The sequence below is a fragment of the Babylonia areolata genome, chromosome 4 (assembly GCF_041734735.1).
Source record: "Babylonia areolata isolate BAREFJ2019XMU chromosome 4, ASM4173473v1, whole genome shotgun sequence".
In the NCBI taxonomy this organism is placed as follows: Eukaryota; Metazoa; Mollusca; class Gastropoda; order Neogastropoda; family Buccinidae; genus Babylonia; species Babylonia areolata.
The window spans coordinates 32,652,961-32,679,209 of NC_134879.1; the positions used below are offsets into that span (position 1 = coordinate 32,652,961).

Sequence of the window (26,249 nt, forward strand, 5' to 3'; positions counted from 1 at the left end):
CAGAATCACACAAACACGACCACATACACACACACTCTCTCTCTCTCTCCCTCTGTCTCTCTCACATATGATAAATGCAATATATGATATATATATATATATATATATATATATATATATATATATATATGATGTACAAAAAAAAGTTCAACACTCACAAAGCGGGCGACGCCCACCCTCACTGGGTGCTGATGTCCACCAGAAGGTCACACTGGGCACTGCTCAGTTCCACGCCCCCCTCATCACCTGGCACCACGTCCGGTGGGGGTGGGGGCTGGGGAGGGGGTGGGGGAGGTCTCCTCCTGGGAGGGATGGGCGGGGGCCGTGGGGTGGCTTCATCTTGCCTCTCCTCCTCCTTGTCCCCGCCCTCCTTGCTCTTCTCCTGCTGACTGATGACGGTGGCGGCCGCCTTGATGGCTTCGTCCGAGTCGGGGGTGGAAGGGCTGGGGGTGCTGCTGCTGGCTGCAGAGAGGACCACCTGGATGTTGCTGGGCTTGCACAGCCCTTCTGACTGGTCAATGTTCACCGTCAGTATCTCCTCCTCTTCCTCCTCCTTGTCGCTGTCGCTGTCTGAGGAGGACAGGGCTATATGGCGCTCCTCTTGCCCACCGCACGCCTCCTCTCCGCGGCTGGAGACATCAGCCTCGGAGAATGTCGCCCAGTCACTGTCTCCCTGTGTGGCTGGCTGTCCAAATATATCCTCCTCCTCTTCTTCTCCTCCTCCTCCTCTCTCCTCCTTCTTGCCCTTGAAGTAGACCAGCTCGGTGGGCGGGTTGGAGTCTGACTTCAGGTCGGCAGCCCGACCTAGTTTGGGGGAGGTGGAAGGGGAAAGGGTTGGGGGGATGAGAACACGTCGAGGGGAGGGGGGCACGTGCCCCACCTCATCCACCACCAATGCGGAACGCGTGTGGCTGAACAGTATCTCCTCATTGAACACAAAGCACGACTCCGTCTGCGATTCCGACTGCTTGCGAGCACTCCTCGGGCTTTTCACCTTGGAGGGAAACTCACTGTTTGGCAGAGAGATCTTTAATTTTTCTTGGAAAGGGGAGGCAGGTGTGTCAGGGGAACTTGAAATGTATTCCTCGAGTGTGACAACGTTTATGGGAGTCGTGCTTCGAGGCCTCACAATTGGCGATGTTTTCACCTGTAGCCTCTGCAATCTTTTCTCGTATGCTTTTCTCTTCGATGGTGAAGCGATCTGCCCTGGGTCTAAGCCTTCAGGGTACAGGTTCAGAGAATAGTCATTGCTTTTATCTCGAAGGATGAGACGCCTCTGAGTCTGCGGCGTATAGTCAGTGTCGTCGTCATCTTCATCATCATCCTGAGTGGCGGAGGCGGATGCAGAGCCTTTGATTGGTCTAAAAGTGAATGTATCACAGCCTGATCCTGAGCTGGAGGATGAATCAGAATCCTGATGTTTGAGCCAGGCACCTTGAATCTTTCCGATAGACTGCACCTGTGAAGAAGGGGAAGCCGCTGTCTCCTGAGCCTCTTTCTCCCCTTCGATCGGAGCAGAAGGATCGCTGCTCGATTCACCAGTGGTGTCTAACTCTATCCCATCTACAGCAGCAGAGGGCTGTGACTCCACAGCGTCAGGCAGGTCAGGGGTGGGGCTGTGGTTGGTGGGTGTGGGCACCTCCTCTTCGTCAGAGCCCTCTGCCGCGGGGGAAGAGGGGGATGGGTGGCTGTCATCATTCTGCAGAGCAGGGTGGGCAGCGGAGGGCAGCTGGCAGTGTGGCTCGGTGCCAGCCTTGCCAGCACCACCTCTGCCCTTGGACTGTGCTCCCCCAATCTTCGGGCTGTCACCTGGGGGGCGGGGCGCCCGGGGGTCGTGGTCACCTGACCGCACAGGGGTGGACAGGGGGCTGGGTTCGCTCCTCACTGCTGGCACATCCTCATCTCCGAGGTCGATGGTATCAAAGGTGGCAAGGGGGGCTTTCAGGGATGTGTGGAAGTAGATGTAGTCTTGGTGCTGTTGAGGCAACCTTTGCATAGCCAATCACAGGGCCACCATCCTCTGAACAAGCCAAGCACACAGAAACATTAACTGAATCAATGACAATTTTCACAAGGCAAGGATTTTTTTTTTTTTTTTTTAACAAGAAAGTTGGATAATGATAGTTAACATTGTGATGGGGTGGTAAGGTGGTGTTAGAGAAGGTGAAGACAGGTAGAAGGTGTTAGTAGAAGAGAGCTGCAGCCAGGCAAGGTAGACTCAGGAAGGTTGTGCGCTGGTTTCTTCTTTTATTTTCTCAATCTTCCAGGCCAGGAGAGTTCTCTCTTTGTCTGGCACTCACTCACTCCTTATATTCTGTTCCGCTGAACCGCAAAGCCAGCGCCGCGAAGCGACTCACAAAACCGGCCCTCCGCGAGCCTTGAGGGGCCAAGCCTGTGTTTGTTTGACCAAATTTAGTGGCTTCTGACTTTCGGCTCGGGGAACTAACATAGACATATTATATATCACACAAAACTACAAGAGACAAGCATTTTCTTAAGCTAAACCATTTTCTACAAAAATAATGTAGTTAAAAACTGTCAACAAAAAGAGCCACTGAATGAACAAGCTTTTAACAAGTTCATGTATCATTTCTGTACATAACAACAATTAATATGTCGCGATATGTAATATAATTGTAACAGTTAAGTAACTGAAAATCCTGAATTTCCAACTATATAAAAATCATCAATAGAATCTGCTTCTAGAGTAAAGATTTTTTATGTCAAAATTCAAGAGAAAACTCAACGGACAGCTCCTGTGTCGGCACCGCTTGGCGGTGCTTTTGGCACTTGTGATCGACAATGAAATACTTTATTTAAACCAACTACAACACAACTATACATGTATGATACGAATCAGATTGATAACAGAAATGCAAACCATCTGCAACATATGTGCAGACCTGCAAGTGCCTGACTGCCTTCGTGTGCATGTGCCAGCAGAAGATCCTGTAATCCATATCAGCATTCGGTGGGTTTTGGAAACAAGAACATACCCAGTATGCACACTCCCAAAAACGGAGTATAGTTGCCTACATGGTGGGGTAAAAACAGCCATAAACATAAAAGCCCATTCATGTATATATAAGTGAACATGGGAGTTTCAGCCCATGAACGAAGAAGAAGAAGAAAGAATACTTCTTTTTTGTCCTTTTTTTTCACAAGTTAGTAAATCAATGCATGATATTATTCATCATTTGATACAGAAAAAACTGCAGAAAAAAGAATTCTGCCAACACAAATAAGTACAAGCACAAAACTTGCAATCCTGCAATCTGAGAACTACAGAAACATAAGATATGCCTGTAGATATTATCATTACTTGCACCATTAACCTTAACATTAAAAACATATTGAAACAAGTGGGTCAAGGACAGATATTTGTGGGTCTGTAACACGGTGAAAGTTCTTCTCCCTTGAAGCTTGTCTATATTTCAGTTTCATGTGAAATTCATTCCTGACAAAATGTTATCCTACAGCACAGTACAGTACTATACAGTACACTGTATAGTGCAGTACAAAACTACAATACAGTAAAAATACACAGCAGAGCAACATAATCATTCCTTTGTATCACAATACAGCACAGTACCATGCAACAAGGCTGAGTATTGTACAGCACAGTGTTGCACAGCGTATATGTTATATATAAACACATACATGATAGCAGGAATACATCACAACAACAAAATGTCTATGAATTAGTCACACAACCTGGGTACTAACACAGCCACACACAGACACAGGCACACATGTTGCACGCACACACACACTCTATTTATCTGGTCCAGAAAATTACCCCCACCCTCCACCCACCCAAAAATGTGTAAAAGAGGTGGTTTTTTTTTGTTTTTTTTTTGTTTTGTTTTTAATATACCATATATGTATACATGAACGGATCAGCTAGGCAGATATCAGAAAGGAAAGATGACGGAATGAAAATAAAATAAATCTATAAAATAGCCAAGAACAAAGAAAGAGAGCAACAGAAAAGAGGACAATTTTTAGCACAGATTTCCCAGGAGGAGATACTATTTATAACTTAAAGAGTCATGAGGGGACGCAATCTGCTGAAATTATTGATCTAATAAACTGACAGCGGCCGATTTTTATCATTCCACATCCTTTTCCTCCACCAGTTGTGCTGCGGCTGTCAACAAATTCAACAAAGATTTTCACTGTATTGGGCAATATTTTCTGAGTTTCTCTCACTTGTTCAACAACACTGCTCTCTTTTTTTATCACCTGTGTTTTCTGCTTGTCAACGAAATCGTACTTCATTCTTCATGAATTAAACCAAAACTTGGTACTAGTTTAGGCACTGATAATGCAGGAAGCATAGTAATACAAATATCATCACACATAACCAACAACAAAAGAATATATATATATCATTTTCATGGTTACGAAATTAGCACTCGCAAGTCTCCGTCACAGGTGGGCGCGCCAGTTCGGCAGCAAAATGCAAACCAGTGGCATCACCGACCCCGGCAATTTTCTTTGATTGTCTTTACTCATAAAACAAAAACAAACACCACACTCCACTTTCAAGTGCCTTTCGCACGCAAAACGCTCGTTCTGTAACCAACACGTTGGTTGGACTTTTAACTTACCACGCTGACAGAAAATATCTTGGGAGTGAGTCGTCTATTGGCTTATGCTGATTCCAAGGAATGAGACAAGATCCATTATTGATCGATCAGCCAGCGGTCGTGGGTCTACTTATGGCGCTAGGCCGCCATATTGTTTACGGAAGTAGCGCAATGGCACAAAACGGTGACGTAAAGCACAACTGGTGCACTTCACCAGGGCAGTGACCAATGTAAACGAATGGCACTTGTCGTGTTTGTTCAGGTATTTGGGGCCACTGGCAGTTAAGCTCCTCCTTAAACATTTGGGAATCATATCAAGCACGGAAGACTGGCTATTTAAACAGGTATCAGATCGGACTGTTGTCCCGTGTTTTCTTGTTCTTTTCACTTGTAATGGAATTCCGGCTTAACGATGTGTAAATCAATTTTTGGGGTTTATGTTGAAACTTCTTTTAAAGTACTACATGTATGCTTTCCTTATACATTCATGTCAGGATATAGCTACCCTCAATACACACACACACACACACACACACAGAGAGAGAGAGAGAGAGAGAGTACACATGTTGTGCATAGGTACACACACATGCATTCAAACACACATAAACTGGGAACAAAATGCATGTGCACACACAACAACTTTCATTTTAATGTCATGATACTTACCAGTTGAGAATATAACTCTGTGTGCTATGGTTGTTTTTTGTTGTTGTTTTTTATCATTAACCTGTTTGTTTGCATAAAATGGATAAATAAAGAATTTTCACAATGGATTGAGATGATTTGGAGTGAAGTCCTGCTCATGCCTGCCGGAGAACCCACTTAGAGTAGGACTAAGTTTTCATCCTCACTAATAGGTCTGTCGCTTTCTGTAGCTTGTTTTTCTTTCATCGCAACCCAACAAAAACGGCGTAAAAATCAAATTGATGATTGTGGCCGTCAACGCAGTGAAAGTGAAAGTGAAATGCGCAGCTGAAAAGCTTGTATTTTGTTGTTGTTACAGTGCTTAAATTGAAACTGCAAGGACAACAATGATGTTCAGTGCTTTATGTAGTAATGCAATATAATTGCAGAAATGAGTGAATGAAATTCATTTAAAACTAATGTCACAATTTTACCTCATCTCTTATTTTGTTCCAGCTGAGGCTTGCAGTCTGCACTTTACACCGAGATGAGAGTGCTAAGTAAACAGTCTCACTAAGCCATACTGACCACTCTACAGTGCAAACACAATCTCCTTTACAAACACCATGTCAGCCACCCGACGGGCCTCCTTAACGCGGGGGCGTTGGGGAAAGCTCAAAGCCCTCGAACAAGCAAAGCAGGCTGCCGCAGCCCCAGAAAACCAACCTGTCTCACAAAGAACACTGGACAGGGTAACAAAAGAGAGGGATGAGGCAAACAAAAAACTTGACGCTGCTGTCAAAGAGAACTCCAATCTGAAAACCCATCTCCGCAACGTAGCTAAAAAGGTGATGGATACTGCAAACCCAACTCCTTTTCTGTCTGGCACGGAGAAAGACCCGAGTGAAATTTCTGAGCAGGAGTTGATAGCATTGATTGGGACATTGCTACCTGTGGAGAAGAATGTGACGCTGGAATCGAGGATCGAGGAGCTGGAGACGAGGATCACCTTGCTGAGCGGGGAGCTGGGCAAACTGCTGAAGGTGAAGCTGAACGTGGAGACCAGGCTGAAAGAACTGGGATCCTGTCAGGATCTGGACACCGTGCAACAGGGTCTGAAGCAACTCTGGCTGGAAAGCTGTGAGTATTTGTGGATTTATATTTTTTGTCTTGTTGATGTTAACTGTATGTCAAAGTGTCAAACAGCTCTGGTTGGGAAGCAGTGAGTTTTTGTGGATTTAGATATATATATTTTTTGTTGTTGTTGTTGTTGTTGTTTTTTTGACAAAAACAGTGTGAAATAGCTCTGGTTGGAAAGCAATGAGTTTATTGGATTTATGTTTTTTGTCTTGTTGATGTAAACTGTGTCAAAGTGTGAAACCGCTCTGACTGGAAAGCAGTGAGTTTTTTAGTGGATTTATGTTTTTTTTATATTGTTGATGTGAACTGTGCGTCAAAGCATCAAACAGCTCTGGCTGGAAATCAGTGAATTTAGTGGATTTTTTTTTTTTTTTTTTTTTGTCTTGTCAATGTTAACTGTATGTCAAAGTGTTGAACAGCTCTGGTTGGAAATCAGTGAATTTAGTGGATTTGTATTTTTTGTCTTGTCGATATAAACTGTGTATCAAAGTGTGAAGCAACTCTGGTTGGAAAGCAGTGAGTTTATTGGATTCATATTTTCTTTTGTCTTGTTGATAATAACTGTGTGTCAACAGCTCTGGTTGGGAAGCAGTGAGTTTTTGTGTGTGTGTTTTTTTTGGGGTTTTTTTGTTTTTTTTGTGTGTTTTTTTCCAACAAAAACAGTGTGAAATAGCTCTGGTTGGAAAGCAGTGAGTTTATTGGATTTATGTTTTTTGTCTTGTCAACATAAACTATGTGTCAGAATTTGATATCTTCTTTTGTCATACTGACATGAACTGAAAAGAATAATAAAATATACATATATTACTCTGGGTATGGCATTATCATCATCAGTATCATCATTATTATCATTATTATAAAATAGTCTTCAAAGTTACTTTTATATTCCGTTAGTTTTTGTGATATTTCACTGATCTTCATCAAGTTTTATATTTTGTTTTAACTGTGTTCCTATACTATACCTGAAACCATACCTGTATATATATATGTATGCTGTAACCTTACTATGTGTGTGTGTGTGTGTGTGTGTGTGTGTGTGTGTGAACATATTATTGCTTTAAAGGCTGCATACATCTGAAACTGAAATTTCTAACAGAAATCAGTTTCACTTACCTTATGATATATATTTCAGTTTGTCATCATTTATATTGCCATACACTATTTTTATGTGTACACTGTTTACCCTCCGCACAGACACAGTCTCTCATCACATTTCTCAGTTCTGTCTTGTTTTCATTGTGTTTTGTTCCGATTGGCCTTCGTTTCTACACACACACGTGTGAGTGTGTGTGTGTGTGTGTGTGTGAGTGTGTGTGTGTGCGCACGCACACACACAATGAGTTTCTTCTGAAAGAAGTGTGGTCTATGTTATTTTATTATTGTTATTTGTTTGGGTTTTTTATAGTCTCCACACACACACACACACACACACACACACACACACACACACACACACACACACACACACACACACTGTTAAACACACATACATGCTCAAACACACATACAAGCACAAGCACAAACACACACTATGACATCACTTTAGTGAATAGACGCTAAGCTACTACTACTACTACTACTACTACTAATAATAATAATAATAATGTACATTTGTATTGTGCCCTTTCTCTCTGAGAGCTCAGGGCACTTTACATGAAAGAGAAATGTTAAATTTACATTAATCATTCATGACCACCCCCAACACACACTCTCCCTTTCCCACTCTCCATACATCCAAAGTGAGCTGACATGGTTGGTGTTGGAGAACAAGGAAGCTGAGAGTGCTTAAAGATAGGTTTTTAAATGATGAGTTTTTAGTGATGAGCGAAAAGCAGAAAGAGAATCAGATGCACAGAATCAGATGAGGAAGGTTGTTCCAGATGTGAGGAGCAGCAAAGAAGAAAGAACGTTCACCATAGGTTCTCGATTTGACTTGAGGAAGTTTCAAAAGGTAACAGTCAGAGGAAGAGCGGAGATTTCTTGCAGGAGTGTAAACACTGATAAGGTCAGAAAGGTATGTAGGTCCTGTGGGGGTGGAAAGCAGAATAGCAGAGACACGCAACTTTGTATTTAATTCTCGCTTCAATGGGGAGCCAATGTGGAGTGTGGAAGTGAGGAGAAATGTGATCAGTATGTGGGACTCAGAGTAATGGCCAATACACACACACATACACACAAACACAGACACACGTCATGTCAACGGAACTGGATAAATAACCGATTCATCATCAGCATACACTGGCCTAAATATTATTCACTGTTTCACACTGGTTGCTGCATTTCATCTCCAGGTACAACCAAGCTGTTTGCTGGGGAGTCATTCAAACTGAAAGACGTTGACAGCAGTCAGGATGAGCAGGGCTCTTCATCTGAAACCCCAAACCACAACTCCATCCCTCCCTCCGTTCAGATCAATCTGGAGCGAGTGGACATAGCAGCAGTGAGTAGTAATTGTGTTGTGTTCTATTATGTTGTGTTGCATTGCCTTGCATTGCATTGCATTGTATTGCATTGCATTGTACTGTACTGGGTTGGGTTTTGTTGTGTTATGTTGTGTTGCATTGCCTTGCATTGCATTGTATTGCATTGCATTGTACTGTACTGGGTTGGGTTTTGTTGTGTTATATTGTGTTGCATTGCCTTGCATTGCATTGTATTGCATTGCATTGTACTATACTGGGTTGGGTTTTGTTGTGTTATGTAGTATTGTATTGCATTGCTTTGTATTGTGTTACTTTTTGTCACAACAGACTTCTCTCTGTGAAATTTCTCCCGGAGAGAGCATGTTACCACATTGCAGCGCCACCCATACATTTTTTCCCGTCTGTGAGCGTTGTTGTTGTTGTCTATTGTCAGAAAAACAGACTTTTGTCTGAAAAAAAAAAAAGTTCCATGGACAACCCTTTTGTTGCCTTGGGTTCTTTAATGCATGCTGCACACAGGTTCATCTTCTCACCTGAAAGACCAGCAATCAGACCACCACTCAAGGTCTCGTGTAGGGTATTGGAGGGATTAAAAATCATGGTCCATCGATGGGACTCAGACACTCGCTTCCTAATCAGGCGTGTCACCGCTAGACCTTAGTCAGGTGGCCCAGCAGTTATGCACCCAGCTTATTTCATGTTTTGGTTAGGCATTGACTGGCGCAATAGCCAAATGGTTAAAGTGTTGGACTTTCAATCTGAGTGTCTGGGGTTCAGATCTCGGTGTCGCCTGGTGGGTAAAGGGTGGAGGTTTTTCTGATCTCCCAAGTCAACATATGTACAGACCTGCCAGTGCCTGAACCCCCTTCGTGTGTATACGCACGCAGAAGATCAAATACGCACATTAAAGATCCTGTAATCCATGTCAGCGTTCAGTGGGTTATGGAAACAAGAACATACTCAGCATGCACACCCCCGAAAACGGAGTATGGCTGCCTACATGGTGGGGTAAATAAACAAAAACGGTCATACACGTAAAATGTTACATGTTTGTCTGAGTGTGTATGTGTGCATGCCTGAAATATGATTGAACGACACAGGAATGGCAGCCGTCAGTTAGCTCTACCCAGGTTGGCAGCCTGTTGAGTAAATGACCCTGTGTCTCTAAAGCACTTAGAGCTTGGTCTCCGACCGAGGATAGGCGCTATATAAGTATCCATATCAATCAATCAATCAGTCTGCTCCTTTCGTTTGTTTAGCAGATGCGTTGTAGTGTAACATATCAATAGTGGATCATATCGCATGCTTTTACGCCTCCTTGAAACCTTGAAACTGAAACTTGTTGTTACAATTGTTGTTATGTCTCTTCTTATTTGTGTTCTAATCGTTGTTATTTGGATTGTTCTGATCATTGTTATTGTCATGGTTTTAATCTTTTTTATTTATTTTCATTGTTCTTATCATAGTTATTGTCATTGTTCTTATCAGTGTTACTGTCATTGTTACTTATCATTGTTGCTGTCATTGTTCTTATCATTGTTGCTGTCATTGTTCTGGTTATTGTCATTGTTCTGATCATTGCCATTGTTGCTGTCATTGTTCATTGTTCTTATCATTGTTGCTGTCATTGTTCTGATCATTGCCATTGTTGCTGTCATTGTTCATTGTTCTTATCATTGTTGCTGTCATTGTTCTGATCATTGCCATTGTTGCTGTCATTGTTCATTTTTCTTACCATTGTTGCTGTCATTGTTCTTATCATTGTTGCTGTCATTGTTCTGATCATTGCCATTGTTGCTGTCATTGTTCATTTTTCTTACCATTGTTGCTGTCATTGTTCATTGTTCTTATCATTGTTGCTGTCATTGTTCTGATCATTGCCATTGTTGCTGTCATTGTTCATTGTTCTTATCATTGTTGCTGTATTTGTTCTAATCATTGTTACTGTTGTTGTTCTAAGTATTGTTACTGGCATTGTTCTAATCATAATTATTGTCATTGTTACTGGCATTGTTCTAATCATAATTATTGTCATTGTTACTGGCATTGTTCTAATCATAATTATTGTCATTGTTACTGGCATTGTTCTAATCATTGTTACTGGCATTGTTCTAATCAGTGTTACTGTCATTGTTCTAATCATTGTTATTGGCATTGTTCTAATCATTGTTATTGGCATTGTTCTAATCAATGTTAATGGTATTGTTCTAATTGTTATTGGCATTGTTTTAATCATTGTTATTGGCATTGTTCTAATCATTGTTATTGGCATTGTTCTAATCAGTGTTACTGGCATTGTCATATCATTGTTACTGGCATTGTTCTAATCAGTGTTATTGGCATTGTTCTAATCAGTGTTACTGGCATTGTCATATCAGTGTTACTGTCATTGTTCTAATGATTGTTATTGTCATTGTTCTAATCATTGTTACTGTTATTATTCTGAATGTTGTTACTGTCATAGTTCTTTTCATTGATATCACTGTTCTAATCATTGTTACTGTCATTGTTCTGGTTATTGTTACTGTCATTGTTCTAATCATTGATACTGTCATTGTTCTGATGATGGTTACTGTCATTGTTCTAATGAAGGTTCCTGTTATTGTTGTATTCATTGTTTTTGTCATTGTTCTGATCATTGTTACTGTCATTGTTCTAATCATTGTTACTGTCATTGTTCTAATAATATTTACTGTCATTGTTGTATTCATTGTTTTTGTCATTGTTCTGGTCATTGTTACTGTCATTGTTCCGATCATTGTTACTGTCATTGTTACTGTCATCGTTCCGATCATTGTTACTGTCATTGTATTCATTGTTTTTGTCATTGGTCTGATCATTGTTATTGTCATTGTTCCGATCATTGTTACTGCATTGTTCTGATCATTGTTACTGTCATTGTATTCATTGTTTTTGTCATTGTTCTGATCATTGTTATTGTCATTGTTCCGATCATTGTTACTGCATTGTTCTGATCATTGTTACTGTCATTGTATTCATTGTTTTTGTCATTGTTCTGATCATTGTTATTGTCATTGTTCTGATCATTGTTACTGTCATTGTATTCATTGTTTTTGTCATTGTTTTGATCATTGTTACTGTCATTGTTGGAATCATTGTTACTGTCATTGTTGTTCTTATCCCCCTGCCCCCACCCACCCCAGCCGGGCCAAGCCAAGAAGGCAGGAGACACCCACATCAAGAACATGCAGCCTGATCTTCGGCAGCTGGTGATTCAGGACCTCAGTCTCTACAAGGGCAACGGTAAGATCGACCAAACACTGCAGACCTTCTCTCTCACTTTGACTGCCACCATCACTATCATCATCATCACCATCATCATCATTGTCCTTGTCACATTGATTAATGTAACTCACTGTTGGCTGGTTTGCCTGCTTCATCCATTCACTCCCCTCAGTGCAAACAAACCTTGGCTGGTTAACTTGTCCTCAGAAAGAAAAAAACAGATCTCAGCACATCACTCTTGTTTTGCAATCTCTTCACTGGCTCCCTGTCTGACACAGAATAATTACAACATTTTCACTCTCTGTCATACCCAGTTTCAAACACTCAACTGTTGGCCGCCGTTCTTTCTCTGTCTCTGGACCTTGTAATTGGAATGAACTTCATCTTTCACTTCGTCAGGTCTCCACACTCAGCTCTTTCAAGTATGGCCTTAAAACCCACCTCTTCCCAAAATAGCCTCCCTTCCCTGGCTCTTCCTTGTCTTCAGTTTTTTGTTTGTTTTTGGTTGTGTTTTTTTGTTGTTGTTTTTGTTTTGTTTTGGGTTTTTTGGTTTTTTCTCCAGTTTTAGAGTTATGCATGTGTTTGAATGACTGGTGCAAAAACTCTTTGATTTGTCTCTGCACAAGATTCAGCACTATATAATAATAATAATAATCAATGCATAAACAAAATATTAGTCTGCCCCATTCTGTGTGTGTGGCTCTCTTCACCTCCGTACCCTTTTTCGCTCTCAACAGTCAGCTTCAGGTCCGCTCTGTTTCCCAGATTCAAACACTCCACAATCGGCCAACGCTCTTTCTCCGTTTCTGGACCTGGTGCTTGGAGCAATCACCCACTTTCTCTTCTCTGTCAGATCCCTGCTCTCTGCTCTTTCAAGTCTGGCCCTAAAGCCTACCTCTTCCCAAAGTAGCTCCTCCCTACTCCCCCTTCTTCCATCCATCGTATCTCCAAGCTTTCTGTCTGCATGTGTTTATAAAGGTTTGTCTTTCATTCTTTTCTTTCAGGGATATGCGTTCATGTGGAAAGCTGGGTGTGAAAACACTTTGATAGTTTAACTCTGTATGATCCAATTTTCACCACTGAACAGGGTTCGAGGACCCATTTCGGATTAGTGTTGTGTCCTGTGGAAAGACACTTACTGTACTCTGATTTTCCTCACTCCACCCAGGTGTGAATGGGTATTTGAGTTATAAGAGTACATTCATATAGAGATTTCACACCTCTCAAAGTGCTTTGCAATAGCATGTCAGTCAGATACAAAGTACACAAGAGCACACACACACACACACACACACACACACACACACACACACACACATGAAGGCACACACACACACATGAAGGCACACACACACACACACACACACACACATGAAGGCACACACACACACACACACACACACACACAAACAAACAAATCCATAGAATTCATATATGGAATGGAATGCTTTGATTATGAAGAGACTTCTTGAAAAGGAATGCTTTTAAATTTGTTTTGTAAATGAGTAAGAGACTGAGACCGGCAGAAAAAGGCAGTGTATTACAGGGTTTGCACAACTGGAGATCTTGGTTTCATTCTGTTCAATATTCAACCCAAATGTTGTTGTCTTTTTTCAAAATATCTCCTCCAGGTGCTGACTGGCGCCTGATGGCGGAGCGTGTGGGAGTTCCAGGCTCTCTGGTCAGCACCTGGCAGCAGATGAAGCTCTCGCAGCCAATGAAAAACGTGCTGGGTGTGTGGGCCACCTCACCGGGGGCAACCGTGCGAATGCTTCACCGCCACCTGGTGTCTCCGCAGATGAGGTGTGTCATGCTGGCAAAGCGAATCAGTGATTACTACGAGGTCTGACGTCAGCTGTTTCAACGTCACATAGAGATTTGTGTGTCATGCTGGCAAAGCGAATCAGCGATTACTACGAGGTCTGACGTCAGCTGTTTCAACGTCACACAGAGACTAGGTGTGTCATGCTGGCAAAGCGAATCAGCGATTACTACAAGGTCTGACGTCAGCTGTTTCAACGTCATGCAGAGAAAAGTCATTGTGAACACCATCCAGTGATATTACTTTCTTACTCATGCCCTTCATCCCTGAATAAACATTGATTACTATGAGGTCAAGAACAAGCTGTTTCAATGACATGCAAAGAATGTCAAAGTGTCATCCTGTTTGCGAAATCTTTTGTTTGTTATTGCAAATTTAGTAAAACACAACCAAACAATATATTGTATTGTATTACTCTTTTTGTCATAACAGATTTCTCTGTGTGAAATTTGGGCTGCTTTCCCCAGGGAGAGCGCAGTGCATCGCTACACTGGAGAGTGCCACCCATTTTTTGTATATTTTTCTGCTTGCAATTTTATTTGTTTTCCTATTGAAGTGGATTTTTTTTTTTTTTTTTTTACATAATTTTTCCAGGGTAAACCCTTTTGTTGCCATGGGTTTTTTTATGTACACTAAGTGCATGCTGCTCATGGGACCTCAGTTTATCATCTCATCCAAATGACTAGCAACCAGACCACCACTCAAGATCTAGTGGAGGGGGAGAAAATACTGGTGACTAGGATTCAAACCAGTGCTCTCAGATTCTCTTGCTTCCTAGGCAGACATTTTACCACTGGGCCAACACTCCACATAAAGAACAGAGAATTTTCAGAAAGATCTGAACAAGAAGGATAGAATAGAACAATATGAACTTTCCATGGAGTCAAAACAGTCAGAATTCCATAGAAACTGGTGTCCATGCTAAAAGTTTGTTTGACGTGACTTGTGAATTTTCTTTTCTATGCATTATTTATCTAAAAGAAATTGTATTTATTTGTGCTTGATTCTGCCTTGTATGTGTGACCGTGTCCAGCCTGCCAAATTGATACTTCTATATGTCGACTGAAGATTTACATTTCTCCTGCTATATGTATATATAAAAGCATAATTGTTTATATATATGTAATATTATACGAACGAGATTTTTTTGTCTTTAAAAGAAAAAAGTTATGTCGTTGTCTTTTTCACTTTTGATTCAACAAACTGCAGTTAGCAATGTTGACAGTGGCAGTTCATGTTTCCATGCCTTGATGTGAATAAGTCAAACAAGGGCATTGATGTTAAATGTATTTTTACCATTTGAAAATTTGGTCCATGGTTTTTTTGTTTTGTTTTTTTAATTATTACGTATAATGTTCATTACATTTATGATGTTACATGTTAAGTAATTACACTCTACCCCCCCCCCCCCTGCAACCCCCTTACCCCCCCACACACACCCTCTTCACCTCCCAAATGTATGATGTTGTAGTGTTTTAATGTGTTATCACTCTATACGCGCACATATAGGAATCTGTGGCCCGGTTGCTGTCATTAACCCCTTGACTGCTGAACGTTGGTGAAATGAAATCAGTGTGATGTGAGTTTGAAGTGCATCAGCTACTTCTTGAGTACTCTAAAGTGATGTCATTGATTTTGCCAAACAAAAGTGATGCCATCCCCAAGAGGAACAAGTCCAGATAAACACTGGTGACTGTCATCCTGACCCGTAACCTCAGTCTTACCTCAGCTAGTTAACAGCCTTTCACTGACAAGTGTACTTGTCAGCTGCAGTCAAGGGGTTAAACAGTTTTAATGGCTGGTCCTGTTTGTTCCACTTCCCCTACACTCCCCCATTCCTCCCCACACACACACACTTTTAAAAAAAAATTTTTAAAGCTTTGAGATGGCGTTTATTCATGCATTTGTGCACAAATCAGGACACACACTAGAATTCACTTTGCATGTATGGGGAATGAGAGAGAGGTGTGTGGGGAATGAGAGAGAGGTGTGTGGGGAATGAGAGAGAGGTGTATGGGGAATGAGAGAGAGGTGTGTGGGGAATGAGAGGTGTATGGGGAATGAGAGAGAGGTGTGTGGGGAATGAGAGGGGAATAAGAGAGAGGTGTATGGGGAATGAGAGGTGTGTGGGGAATGAGAGAGAGGTGTGTGGGGAATGAGAGAGAGGTGTATGGGGAATGAGAGGTGTGTGGGGAATGAGAGGTGTATGGGGAATGAGAGAGAGGTGTGTGGGGAATGAGAGAGAGGTGTATGGGGAATGAGAGAGAGGTGTGTGGGGAATGAGAGAGAGGTGTATGGGGAATGAGAGAGAGGTGTGTGGGGAATGAGAGAGAGGTGTGTGGGGAATGAGAGGTGTATGGGGAATGAGAGAGAGGTGTGTGGGGAATGAGAGGTGTGTGGAGAATGAGAGAGAGGTGTGTGGGGAATGAGAGAGAGGTGTGTGGGGAATGAGAGGTGTGTGGGGAATGAGAGAGAGGTGTGTGGAGAATGAGAGAGGTGTATGGGGAATGAGAGAGAGGTGTGTGGGGAATGAGAGAGAGGTGTATGGGGAATGAGAGAGAGGTGTGTGGGGAATGAGAGAGAGGGGAAAGGGGGGCAGGGAATGGGGGGAAGAGAGAAAGAGAGTGGCCATGAGTGGTTTACGTCATTTGTAACTTTTTCTTTCATGCAAAGCTCCCTGAGCTCTTAGAGAGAAAAGGTGCTATACAAGTGTACATTATTATTATGATGAAAATATCCATGTAGCTGAAAAGTACGGGTAAAGCATGTGGTGTTATGTTTGACAGAATGATACTTATCCCTTTGATGCTGATTCAATGTGTTTAAATTATCAACAGTGTTAGTTTTCAGTGAATATTGTGGCAGGGAACCTGTATGATGGGTAATATAGTGTACATGTTGTTTCAAAACACCGACAGTTATTTAAATGGTCATTTGAAAAGGCTTGAACATAATGGTTGTAATTACAGTTATGACAGTATGATATTTCTGTCAGATTATTTTTTGATGTGTGTTAGCATCTTGTCCTATTCTTAAGTGTGTGTGTGTGTGTGTGTGTGTGTGTGTGTGTGAGAACTTTGTCTCACTGACAATGCACACAAATGTATAAAAATCATGTGATAGCCGTACAGCTTCTTCCCCAAAACTAATCGATTGCATGCTCTATTCTATGATAGCATATGACATTTTTGGTCAAAGTTCATGTTCATTTTTGTCATAGCTGTAATTGATATATGCACACAAATGTATAAAAATCATGTGATAGCAATACAGCTTCCACCCCCCCATCCCCTCCAAAAAAAAACTAATTGATTACACACTCTATCCTGTGATAACACATGACATTTTTTGGCCAAAGTTCATGTTCATTTTTTTCATAGCTGTAATTAATGATGTAGTGTAGATTTTTATGTCAGTTTTTATCAAAGCTTTAAGAGTTGATACATGCTTGATGAATGATAGTTTATGGTATCATTGCCATAGTTAATATTTTTTTGTCACAGCTTTCAATGTTGATGCAACTCAAGCAATATTGAAGCAATGCTGCAAATGTTGTATGGCTGGCATAAAAAATCTACCCATATGTTTTATGATTGGGCTTTTTCATGCAGGTGAAGATTTGAGTTATAAAATTCTATGCTGGTGTTAAGGTGTTTGTGACATGCTCTTATGCATGCATGCATTTGTGTGTATGCTTATGCATGCACATGTGCTTTGTTTACATGTTCATGTTGAGGGCGGAGTGGTGGTGAGTTCATTTCTTTCCCCTTATTTACTTTTGATATTGCCATGGACCTTTTGTTTGTTTTGTATTTTTGTCTTATTTCATGTGTTTTGGATGCTTTTGTGTGGTTTGAATATTGTGTGCAATACAAACTGGTTTTGGTGACTCTATGTGCTGTGGTAGTTATGCTGTAAAAGATACAAAAAATACACCATAAAAAAAAAACAACTTGTGAAACTGAAATTGTTTTTGCATGTGCATGTCCGTGCATGTGTGTGTGTGTTTCTTCTTTTTGGCGTTCACAGCTACATCATCAGTCCAGCTCTGGCGATGAATGATGATGTTTTCTCCAGCTCTTCGTGGCTGCCATATAGTTTGATCGTGAGTGAAGTGTCGACAGGCCACACCTCTTGTCTTGCCTGTTTGTACAGGGGGCAGTTTTGGAGAATGTACTATGCTGTCTGGTCTTCCTGTCCACAGGGACAGGTGGGTGATGGTACCAGCTTTAGTTTTCGGTACATGTGGTTGTTCAGTCTGTTGTGACCAGTGCCAAGTCTCACCAGTACACTTTGCTGCTTTCTGGGTAACGTGTGATAGTCGTCCCTGGTTGTTACAGTGCCGTCAGTGCCCTGATGATGGACCTCATATCACTGAAGTTGACGATATTGTTGGGTTGCTCCCCCAAGGCTCCCTTCTTGGCCAGCCCTTCAGCCTGCTCATTCCGAGACTCCGCAATGGGCCAGGATCCACTTGTGGACCACCCGTCTGCTACTTGCCACTTTCTGTAGCACTGCCGACAAGAGTGATGGTTTGTTGTCATCAAAGGCTTGCAGCACTGACAGAGCGTCTGTAAGGAAGACATCTTGGCTACAGTCATTGTCTTAGTCCTAAATCATGGAGGTGGTCTGCATGAGTGTTTCAGTCTGTACATGATATTTGGTGCTGTGATTGCCAGTGGCGACAGGGACAGCAGCTGTCTTTCCTTCAGGGGAGCGCACAGTGATGCCTGCATCCCCACTGGCCACAGCGTTAGTTGCTGATATGTCAGTGTATGTGTGGATCCACGCTTCCTGTGGGAATTTATCAGCTATCATGGCCAGCATGAGGGACTGCTTCACTGAATAGCTATGTGTGTCACCTTAGAGGAGCGTGTTGAAGACCTGGAAGTCAGTCTGGTTGGTTGCCCAAGGTTCTGGCATTTCTGATGATCACATGGGGAGTACATCCTGTGGCAGCTGTTTCTGGTATTGTCAGGACAGCCGTTCACTTTCATGGACAAAGGTACTCCTGTTAGTCTGTTCTTGGTCTGTATTTTTTTTCATGGGAGATCATGAAAATACTTGGACTTTTCCACTTGTACCATGATTTTGACTTCTCTCTGCTGGTTGGAAACTTGGATGCCTGAAAGATTTCCAGTTTCTCTGATTGGCATTGACCTCATCGCACCAGTGATGATAGGCAGTGCCTGGTTCTGGACTTTGTCAAGTGCTTGCTGGTTTGTCTTTGCAGTTGTTGCCCATGCTGTGGCGCCATGTTCAAGATGGCGTCTTACTGTTCCCTGATATGCTGTTTTCGGTATCCTCTCATTGACTCCCCAGATGGTACCTTCTAGTTTGCACAGAATTGCAGAATTGCCAGCATGCACCTGCCTTTTGCCTCTGCCTTGGTGATGTGGAGTTTCAAGATCAGCCGTCTGTCAAAGTTGACTCCAAGGTAGGGTGCTTCATCATCCTCTCTCACCAGCGTTTCGCCCATGGTAACGGAGCCTGCTTTCTGTTTTGGTGACAAGGTGAAGAGGGTGTGGATGACTTGTTAACAGCAACACACCATTCCTCAGCCCTGTTGTTACAGAGTGTGTCTTTGAAAGTACATGTTTCAGTGCATGTGCTTTCAAAGCATAAGTGTGAAAATGTGTGTGTGTATTTGAACAAACACACAGTGTAAACAGACTTTTCCAAAATTGGAAAGCACACACACACACGTTAAAACACTTACATGCAGTTTTTTTTCCACCCGAGCAGTTGTTTTTTTTTTTCCATCTCTACTACTCTAATGCAGCTTATTGTGAAAACATGCGAAACTAAACAACGAACGAAACACACACTGACCCTCACTGAACAATACACCCCACACTGCCTCTCACTGAACAATACACCACACTGCCTCTCGCTGAACAATACACCACACTGCCTCTCGCTGAACAATACACCACACTGCACACTGCCTCTTGCTGAACAATACACCACACTGCCTCTCGCTGAACAATACACCACACTGCCTCTCACTGAACAATACACCCCACACTGCCTCTCACTGAACAATACACACCACACTGCCTCTCACTGAACAATACACCACACTGCCTCTCGCTGAACAATACACCCCACACTGCCTCTCACTGAACAATACACCACACTGCCTCTCACTGAACAATACACCCCACACTGCCTCTCACTGAACAATACACCACACTGCCTCTCACTGAACAATACACCACACTGCCTCTCACTGAACAATACACCACACTGCCTCTTGCTGAACAATACACCACACTGCCTCTCACTGAACAATACACCCCACACTGCCTCTCACTGAACAATACACCCCACACTGCCTCTCACTGAACAATACACCACACTGCCTCTCACTGAATACACCACACTGCCTCTCGCTGAACAATACACCACACTGCCTCTCACTGAACAATACACCACACTGCCTCTCACTGAACAATACACCCCACACTGCCTCTCACTGAACAATACACCACACTGCCTCTCGCTGAACAATACACCACACTGCCTCTCACTGAACAATACACCCCACACTGCCTCTCACTGAACAATACACCCCACACTGCCTCTCACTGAACAATACACCCCACACTGCCTCTCACTGAACAATACACCCCACACTGCCTCTCACTGAACAATACACCACACTGCCTCTCGCTGAACAATACACCCCACACTGCCTCTCACTGAACAATACACCCCACACTGCCTCTCAGTCCAACAAATCCAAAATCCGTTGACAAATTCACATGATCCAAAAAAAATTTTTGTTTTATTGCAAGCTGCAAAGGAATGATAACCAATACGGTCATAAAATCATAAACATATTCTTTCAACAGATGTGACGTAGACAGATGACGAGTGCTAATGATGCTGACTGACGCCTTCCACACAGGAAGCTCATGGCGTTTACAATAAAAGTTACACATACATAAGTATACATGCATTCACATAATTACGACAGACCATACACAAGCAAGCTTGTGCACACACAAACACGCCACTTAGCAAGCATGTGTACACACAAACACACCACCTCTTGGTTAGGAAACCTAGATGGTTATGAATGACCAGAAGGTATGCCGGCCTTTGTATGTGTGCAGCAATGCAGATTGCGCTAGGATGTGCAGCATTAGAGTGACCCTCTGAAGGTGGTTTGGGACCTCCAAGACTGTAAACTTTGCAGATGCCTGGATCTGTGTGAGAGAGAGAGAGAGAGGGTACTGATTATACTGAATTTACTTTTGCTTAAAAATAAAACAAAATCAACTCATTGCCGCCAAGTTTCTGTGTGAATTACACTCCTCAGCTCCAAGTATCTTGGACTCGACACTATCAGTCACATGACTCGGTTTGTGTCGAAACAAAACAGTGAATTTGTTCATTTCAAACTCGGTCATGGGGGGGATGGTTCATCAATTTCCTTTTGTGCAGGAAAGTTGACTGCAGATGTCATGCTTTGTTACAATGTGAACTAAAGATGCCTATGGCAGCAAAAGAGTTAATTAAAAAATATATATATATATATCTTGATGTAATAAAATAACACAGAACATTACCACACAGTAACACAATACAGCTGGGTATAATGAAATAAAATAATACAATGAAACCAAATGAAACAACAAATAACATTACAATACAATAAAGTAGTACAGCACAGTGCACTGTGACACAACATGAATTACGACACAAGATATAATGCTGCAATCTGCTGTCATGCAAAATGAAACATTGATTTTTTGCTTTTTTCCCCCCCCCCACAGATTGTTTTCCCTCTTTTTTTTTTCAAAATGTGTGAATATAGAATAAAACACTACAACACAATACCCTTCAAAGGAGTGTAATTGGAATGGCAACATGTACCAAAAATATAGAAAGGCAAACAAACAAAAAATCACACACACACAAACACTCACACACAACACACACACACACAATCACCCTCCCCATCACACAATGAAACTAACACAGACACATTAAGCGCTTTCACTGGTGGTAACAGTTATCCTGGAAGAGCTGGGAAAGGGGTGGAACATCTGCAGCACTGCACAGAACACCACCACAAGCACAGCACAGGAAAATCAAGGACCTAGAGAGCTAAGTATTCAAACCTTCAACCATTCCACACTCACATCCACACCCAACTGCAGAATTTACCAGATAATGTGCACACACACACACACACACACACACACACACACACAGCCTGAGAGGTTGACAAAGAGAAAGAAAAAGGCGACAGCGAAAGACCTCACATCTTACAATGAAAAAAAACAACCCACCATCAATTACACAGGTCACAAATCTTGCTTTAATTCATGGATTTTTCTCACTGTTTTGACTAGAGTCAAGCTTACATTTAATAAGCAGTCGCATATCAGATTCTGAGCACACATAATCAATTTAATCCAGTCAGCGGAAGTTCAGATCTGGTATTCCAGGTTTTGAATAGGAACGACGAACAAACAAACAAAAGAGAGGGAGAAAAGAACAAAAAAGGGTGAGAATGAGTGAGAGAAAGAGAGTGACAGACAGACGGAGATATGCACACACATCAAGAAAACAGATTCACGTAAACACCATTGCCCTTCCCAGATGGTTTTCAAGTTTCATTTTTGGAAGAAACATTTAACCTTTTTTGATTTTTGCGCTGCAGTTTGCACAGACGATGCAGAACTATTTATTTTTTAACTTTGATCCCTGAGACCAGTCATGTCCAACTCCCTGTGAGTAAATAATCTTCTCATCAACAGTTTTTAAAGAATCAGAAACTGATCACAGCTCAGTCACAGTTTAACACACACACACACACACACACACACACAAATAAATGTTAAAAAAAAAAAAAAAACAATCAGAAAAAGAAAACACTTGAGGGCAAATGCACATAGTTTGAATCTGCCAGCAAAAATATTTATGCATATTTTTTGGTTTCTTCATCTGATTCGGGGGAGGGGAGGGGAGGTTTCGGGGGTGAGTGGGGAAAGGGCCACAGCTGTCATCACCATGCTAAGAACAAAGAAAAAACAAACAATTTCTTCTTTGTATACTATCCAAAAATCATCTCTTTGTATACTATTCAAATCATTTCTTTGTATATTATCCAAATTGTTTCTTCTTTGCATATTATCAAAACCATTTCTTCTTTGTATATCATCCAAAAATCATCTCTTTGTACAAATATTATCCAAATCATTTTTTTTTGTATATTATCCAAATTGTTTCTTCTTTGTATATTATCAAAACCATTTCTTCTTTGTATATCATCCAAAAATCATCTCTTTGTATATTATCCAAAACATCTCTTCGTTGTATATCATCCAAACCATTTCTTCATTTCTTTTATCCAAATCCTTTAAATATACAACAGAGTGTGGTCATGCATGATTAAAAACGCTGTTTTCTCACACTGACCTGTCCACAATGAGTGTCCTCCCCTTCCTTTAATCTACAGGGTTCACAAAAAGTTAAGGACCACTGGTGAAATGATGCTGAATTTTTGGCAAACAGTGGTATGTGTAGCTAATGTCATGAGCATTACTCATCACCAGGAGAGCTTTCTTCCACAAGCACTTCCTTTTTTTTTTCTTTTTAATTTTAAATAACAACAGCTGTTGTTTATACATCACTGAAAAAATGTACATTTTTTCTTGTTGACTAAAACATTGATTTTTTCAAGCGCATTTTCCCCACTGTTCATAGTGCAGGTGTGCTTTAAAACAGCCATTCATGTACTGAATGAGAGACCTGCAGCAGGCAATGTGCAGCCAGCATAATTTTAACAATTTCTGGATTTTTCTACCTTTTTTAATTTTTTTTAATTTTAACTCTTTCGCCACCAAGTTTCTGTGTGAAAAAAGCTCCCCAGCACCAAATATTTGAGAAACATTGCTCTCAGTCACAGGCTTTGGTTCATGTCAAAACAACACAGTGGACTTGTTCACTTCAAACTGGGTCAGGGGGCAAAGGTTAGTCGTTTGATTGGCGGGAAACTGGCTGCAGCTGTAAAGCTATGTCACAATGTGAAAAATGTTCTTATCAACATGACCCCTCGATGTCGACAAAAGTTGCCTATGGCGGTGCACTGTCTAGTCAACAAAAGTCGATATGGCAGTGAAGGAGTTAAAACATACCTGCTCTCACGAAATGGTCCTGAACATTTGATGAAGTCTGTCCATGTGTTTTCATGATGCAGCCTGTCCCGTTTTCCTCTTTTCAACCATGAGGTTTATAGATGAGTTTTTGTGATCCAAAACACTCCCTTGTGTTATAAAAATGAACATTTTTTTTTTTTTTACTTTAACCATTTCCCAACTGTCCTTCTGAAGTTTCAGAGATGAGCCCAGCATTCAGAAATACCTTTTCAGTGAGCAGAAGTTAGAATTTTGTGAAATGTTTTCTGAACGCTTGGCAAGACACAATGCATAAAGTATCACTGTTATTTTTCATATGGTATAATAGTACGTGCAACGACTGTCAGTGCTTCTGAAATCAAACTGCAAGTCAATGTTACAAAACACCCAACACTGCCACACATGTGTGCTTGCATACACATGCATGCATTTGCACATCCACACAATAAAGATTTTTTGAGATTGCACCCACACTTGCATACATCTAGCCACAGAGCTATGTATATACTAAAAAAAAATTATCAAAAAACCCACACTCACACATGTGCAGAAATGAAAACACATAGACTGGCTTTCTCAAAAGTGTGCGCGCACACACACACACACACACACACACACAGCCACAAACACACCACACATACCCTTGATATAAAAACCACCACTAAAAGATGAATGACTCAATGTCTCCACACACACGGTGACATGTGCTGTCACACTCAGTGCCTCCAGCAGTAGTCACCATGACTGCTGTCCACAGGAGGAACCATGAACAAAATGTTCCACAGTCTCCAACAAAGCTTTACCCTGAAACAATGGAAGAAAGGTTGTTGCTGTTGGGTTTTTTTCAACAGGTGTCTAACAAAGAACAAAGTGCAACATCCCCCTGATTTGTCCTGAGCAGTGGGTGTGAGGTCAGTCACAGCTGGTTAGCGTCGGCTTGACCTCTGCTGGTTCATCCTGAAACGTAAACACAGGTGTACATCAATGGAAGACCCTTGGTAAACAGAAAAACACTGCATCACACACACACACACACACACACACACACACACACACACAAATACAGGTCCACGCATGCATTTTGTGGACATACACATGGATCCATGCATAGGTAAAGAATATGCAAGTGTACATACAATAGCATTCACACATACACACGGATCCATACACAGGTAAAGAACATGCAAGTGTATATACACTAACATTCACACATACAGAAAGAAAAACTACCAAAACTAAATTCACCCACAACATTCTATAAAACATTGCCTACACTGACATGATAATGTGTTACCACAGTTTAACCCGTTGAATGCTGAAATGACATCAATGTAGCATGGATTTCAAGTGCAACAGCAACTTCTTGAGTACTCTATAAAGTGGTGTCACCTGTAACCTCATGCCTTATCTCAGTGAGGTGACAGCCCTTCACTGACATCCTGACCTGTAACCTCATACCTTATCTCAGTGAGGTGACAGTCCTTCACTGACAAGCGTACTTCCAGCAGCAATCAAAGGGTTAAAACCATGTCCCTATGCCATTTATGTAAACTGAATGTGTTTTTCATACTTTCAAGTTACTCTTCAACACTGCCCTCACCCACTCCCCACGCCTCATTTCATTTCTTCACCTTACTAATAACAACCATGTAATAATAACAACAAGAACACTAACTACAATAATAACAACAACAATGATAATAATAATGACAACCAGAATAATAACAACAAGAACAATAATAATGATAATAACAATAATCATATTATTAACAACAACAACGGCAACAGTAATGATGACAACAACAACAACAAGAACAGCACATAGCATTCCTACAGCAGCGATATCCAATAAAGTAAAGACGCTCAAAACACCCTACTCCCCCCCAACCCACCCCACACCACACCACACCCCCACCCCCCACACACCCCACCCCCACCCCCATCCCACTTACCTGGCAATCTGCTCCACATACTCTGCGGTCTGGTTGGGGTTGATCTGGCCCAGGTAAGGGTAGCTGCTGGCGGCGCCAGTGTTGCGGTTGCTGCCCCCGTTGTGCGTGTACCCCCCCTGCTGGCCCCCGCCGTTGTTCAGGTGCTGGTAGGACATGGTGCCTGTCCGTGGTGCCTCACTCCGCCCCTGGCCCCGCCTCCGCCCCGCCCCTTCCACACACACAAACACACACAATATAACGATGATGATAATAATAGTTCACTTCAGTCAGTTCAGTTACTCAAGGAGGCGTCACTG

The 26,249-nt window shown here is 41.8% G+C and overlaps 4 protein-coding genes across 6 annotated transcripts in view; 1 reads left to right on the plus strand and 3 right to left on the minus strand.

The window, feature by feature from the left end:
* Positions 1-258, minus strand: part of LOC143281440 (uncharacterized) — a 50,719-nt gene extending 50,461 nt beyond the window's left edge. Inside the window, exon 1 of the mRNA XM_076586652.1 lies at positions 159-258. The gene's annotated coding sequence lies outside the window, so the exon portion shown is untranslated. The remainder of the gene's footprint in view (positions 1-158) is intronic.
* LOC143281442 (uncharacterized) lies at positions 179-4,742 on the minus strand. Its single transcript, XM_076586653.1, has 2 exons — positions 4,614-4,742; positions 179-2,020 (listed from the first exon to the last, which is right to left on the minus strand). The coding sequence occupies exon 2, from the start codon at positions 1,994-1,996 to the stop codon at positions 179-181; it is 1,818 nt and encodes a 605-aa protein (XP_076442768.1). The 5' UTR covers positions 1,997-2,020; positions 4,614-4,742.
* Positions 4,743-4,803: 61 nt separating this feature from the next.
* Positions 4,804-15,897, plus strand: LOC143281659 (uncharacterized). Its single transcript, XM_076586905.1, has 5 exons — positions 4,804-4,936; positions 5,733-6,356; positions 8,648-8,796; positions 11,944-12,043; positions 13,657-15,897. Exons 2-5 carry the CDS (start codon positions 5,843-5,845, stop codon positions 13,872-13,874), a joined length of 981 nt encoding a protein of 326 aa, XP_076443020.1. The 5' UTR covers positions 4,804-4,936; positions 5,733-5,842; the 3' UTR covers positions 13,875-15,897.
* A 5,724-nt stretch (positions 15,898-21,621) lies between these two features.
* LOC143281077 (leucine-rich repeat-containing protein 9-like) overlaps positions 21,622-26,249 on the minus strand; it is a 71,570-nt gene continuing 66,942 nt past the window's right edge. For all 3 annotated transcript variants that reach the window (XM_076586012.1, XM_076586013.1, XM_076586011.1), the window contains 2 exons: positions 25,954-26,161; positions 21,622-24,958 (listed from right to left, as the gene is read on the minus strand). In XM_076586012.1, coding sequence (XP_076442127.1) covers positions 24,928-24,958; positions 25,954-26,161 — 239 coding nt within the window. In that variant the 3' untranslated portion in view covers positions 21,622-24,927. The remainder of the gene's footprint in view (positions 24,959-25,953; positions 26,162-26,249) is intronic.

Bases quoted from the DNA above. Each gene is read 5' to 3' on its own strand.
- LOC143281442 (XM_076586653.1), bottom strand. From the start codon at position 1,996: ATGCAAAGGTTGCCTCAACAGCACCAAGACTACATCTACTTCCACACA.
- LOC143281659 (XM_076586905.1), top strand. From the start codon at position 5,843: ATGTCAGCCACCCGACGGGCCTCCTTAACGCGGGGGCGTTGGGGAAAG. The intron at 6,357-8,647 runs GTGAGTATTTGT...TTTCATCTCCAG, and splicing joins GCAACTCTGGCTGGAAAGCT to GTACAACCAAGCTGTTTGCT. The intron at 12,044-13,656 runs GTAAGATCGACC...TATCTCCTCCAG, and splicing joins CAGTCTCTACAAGGGCAACG to GTGCTGACTGGCGCCTGATG.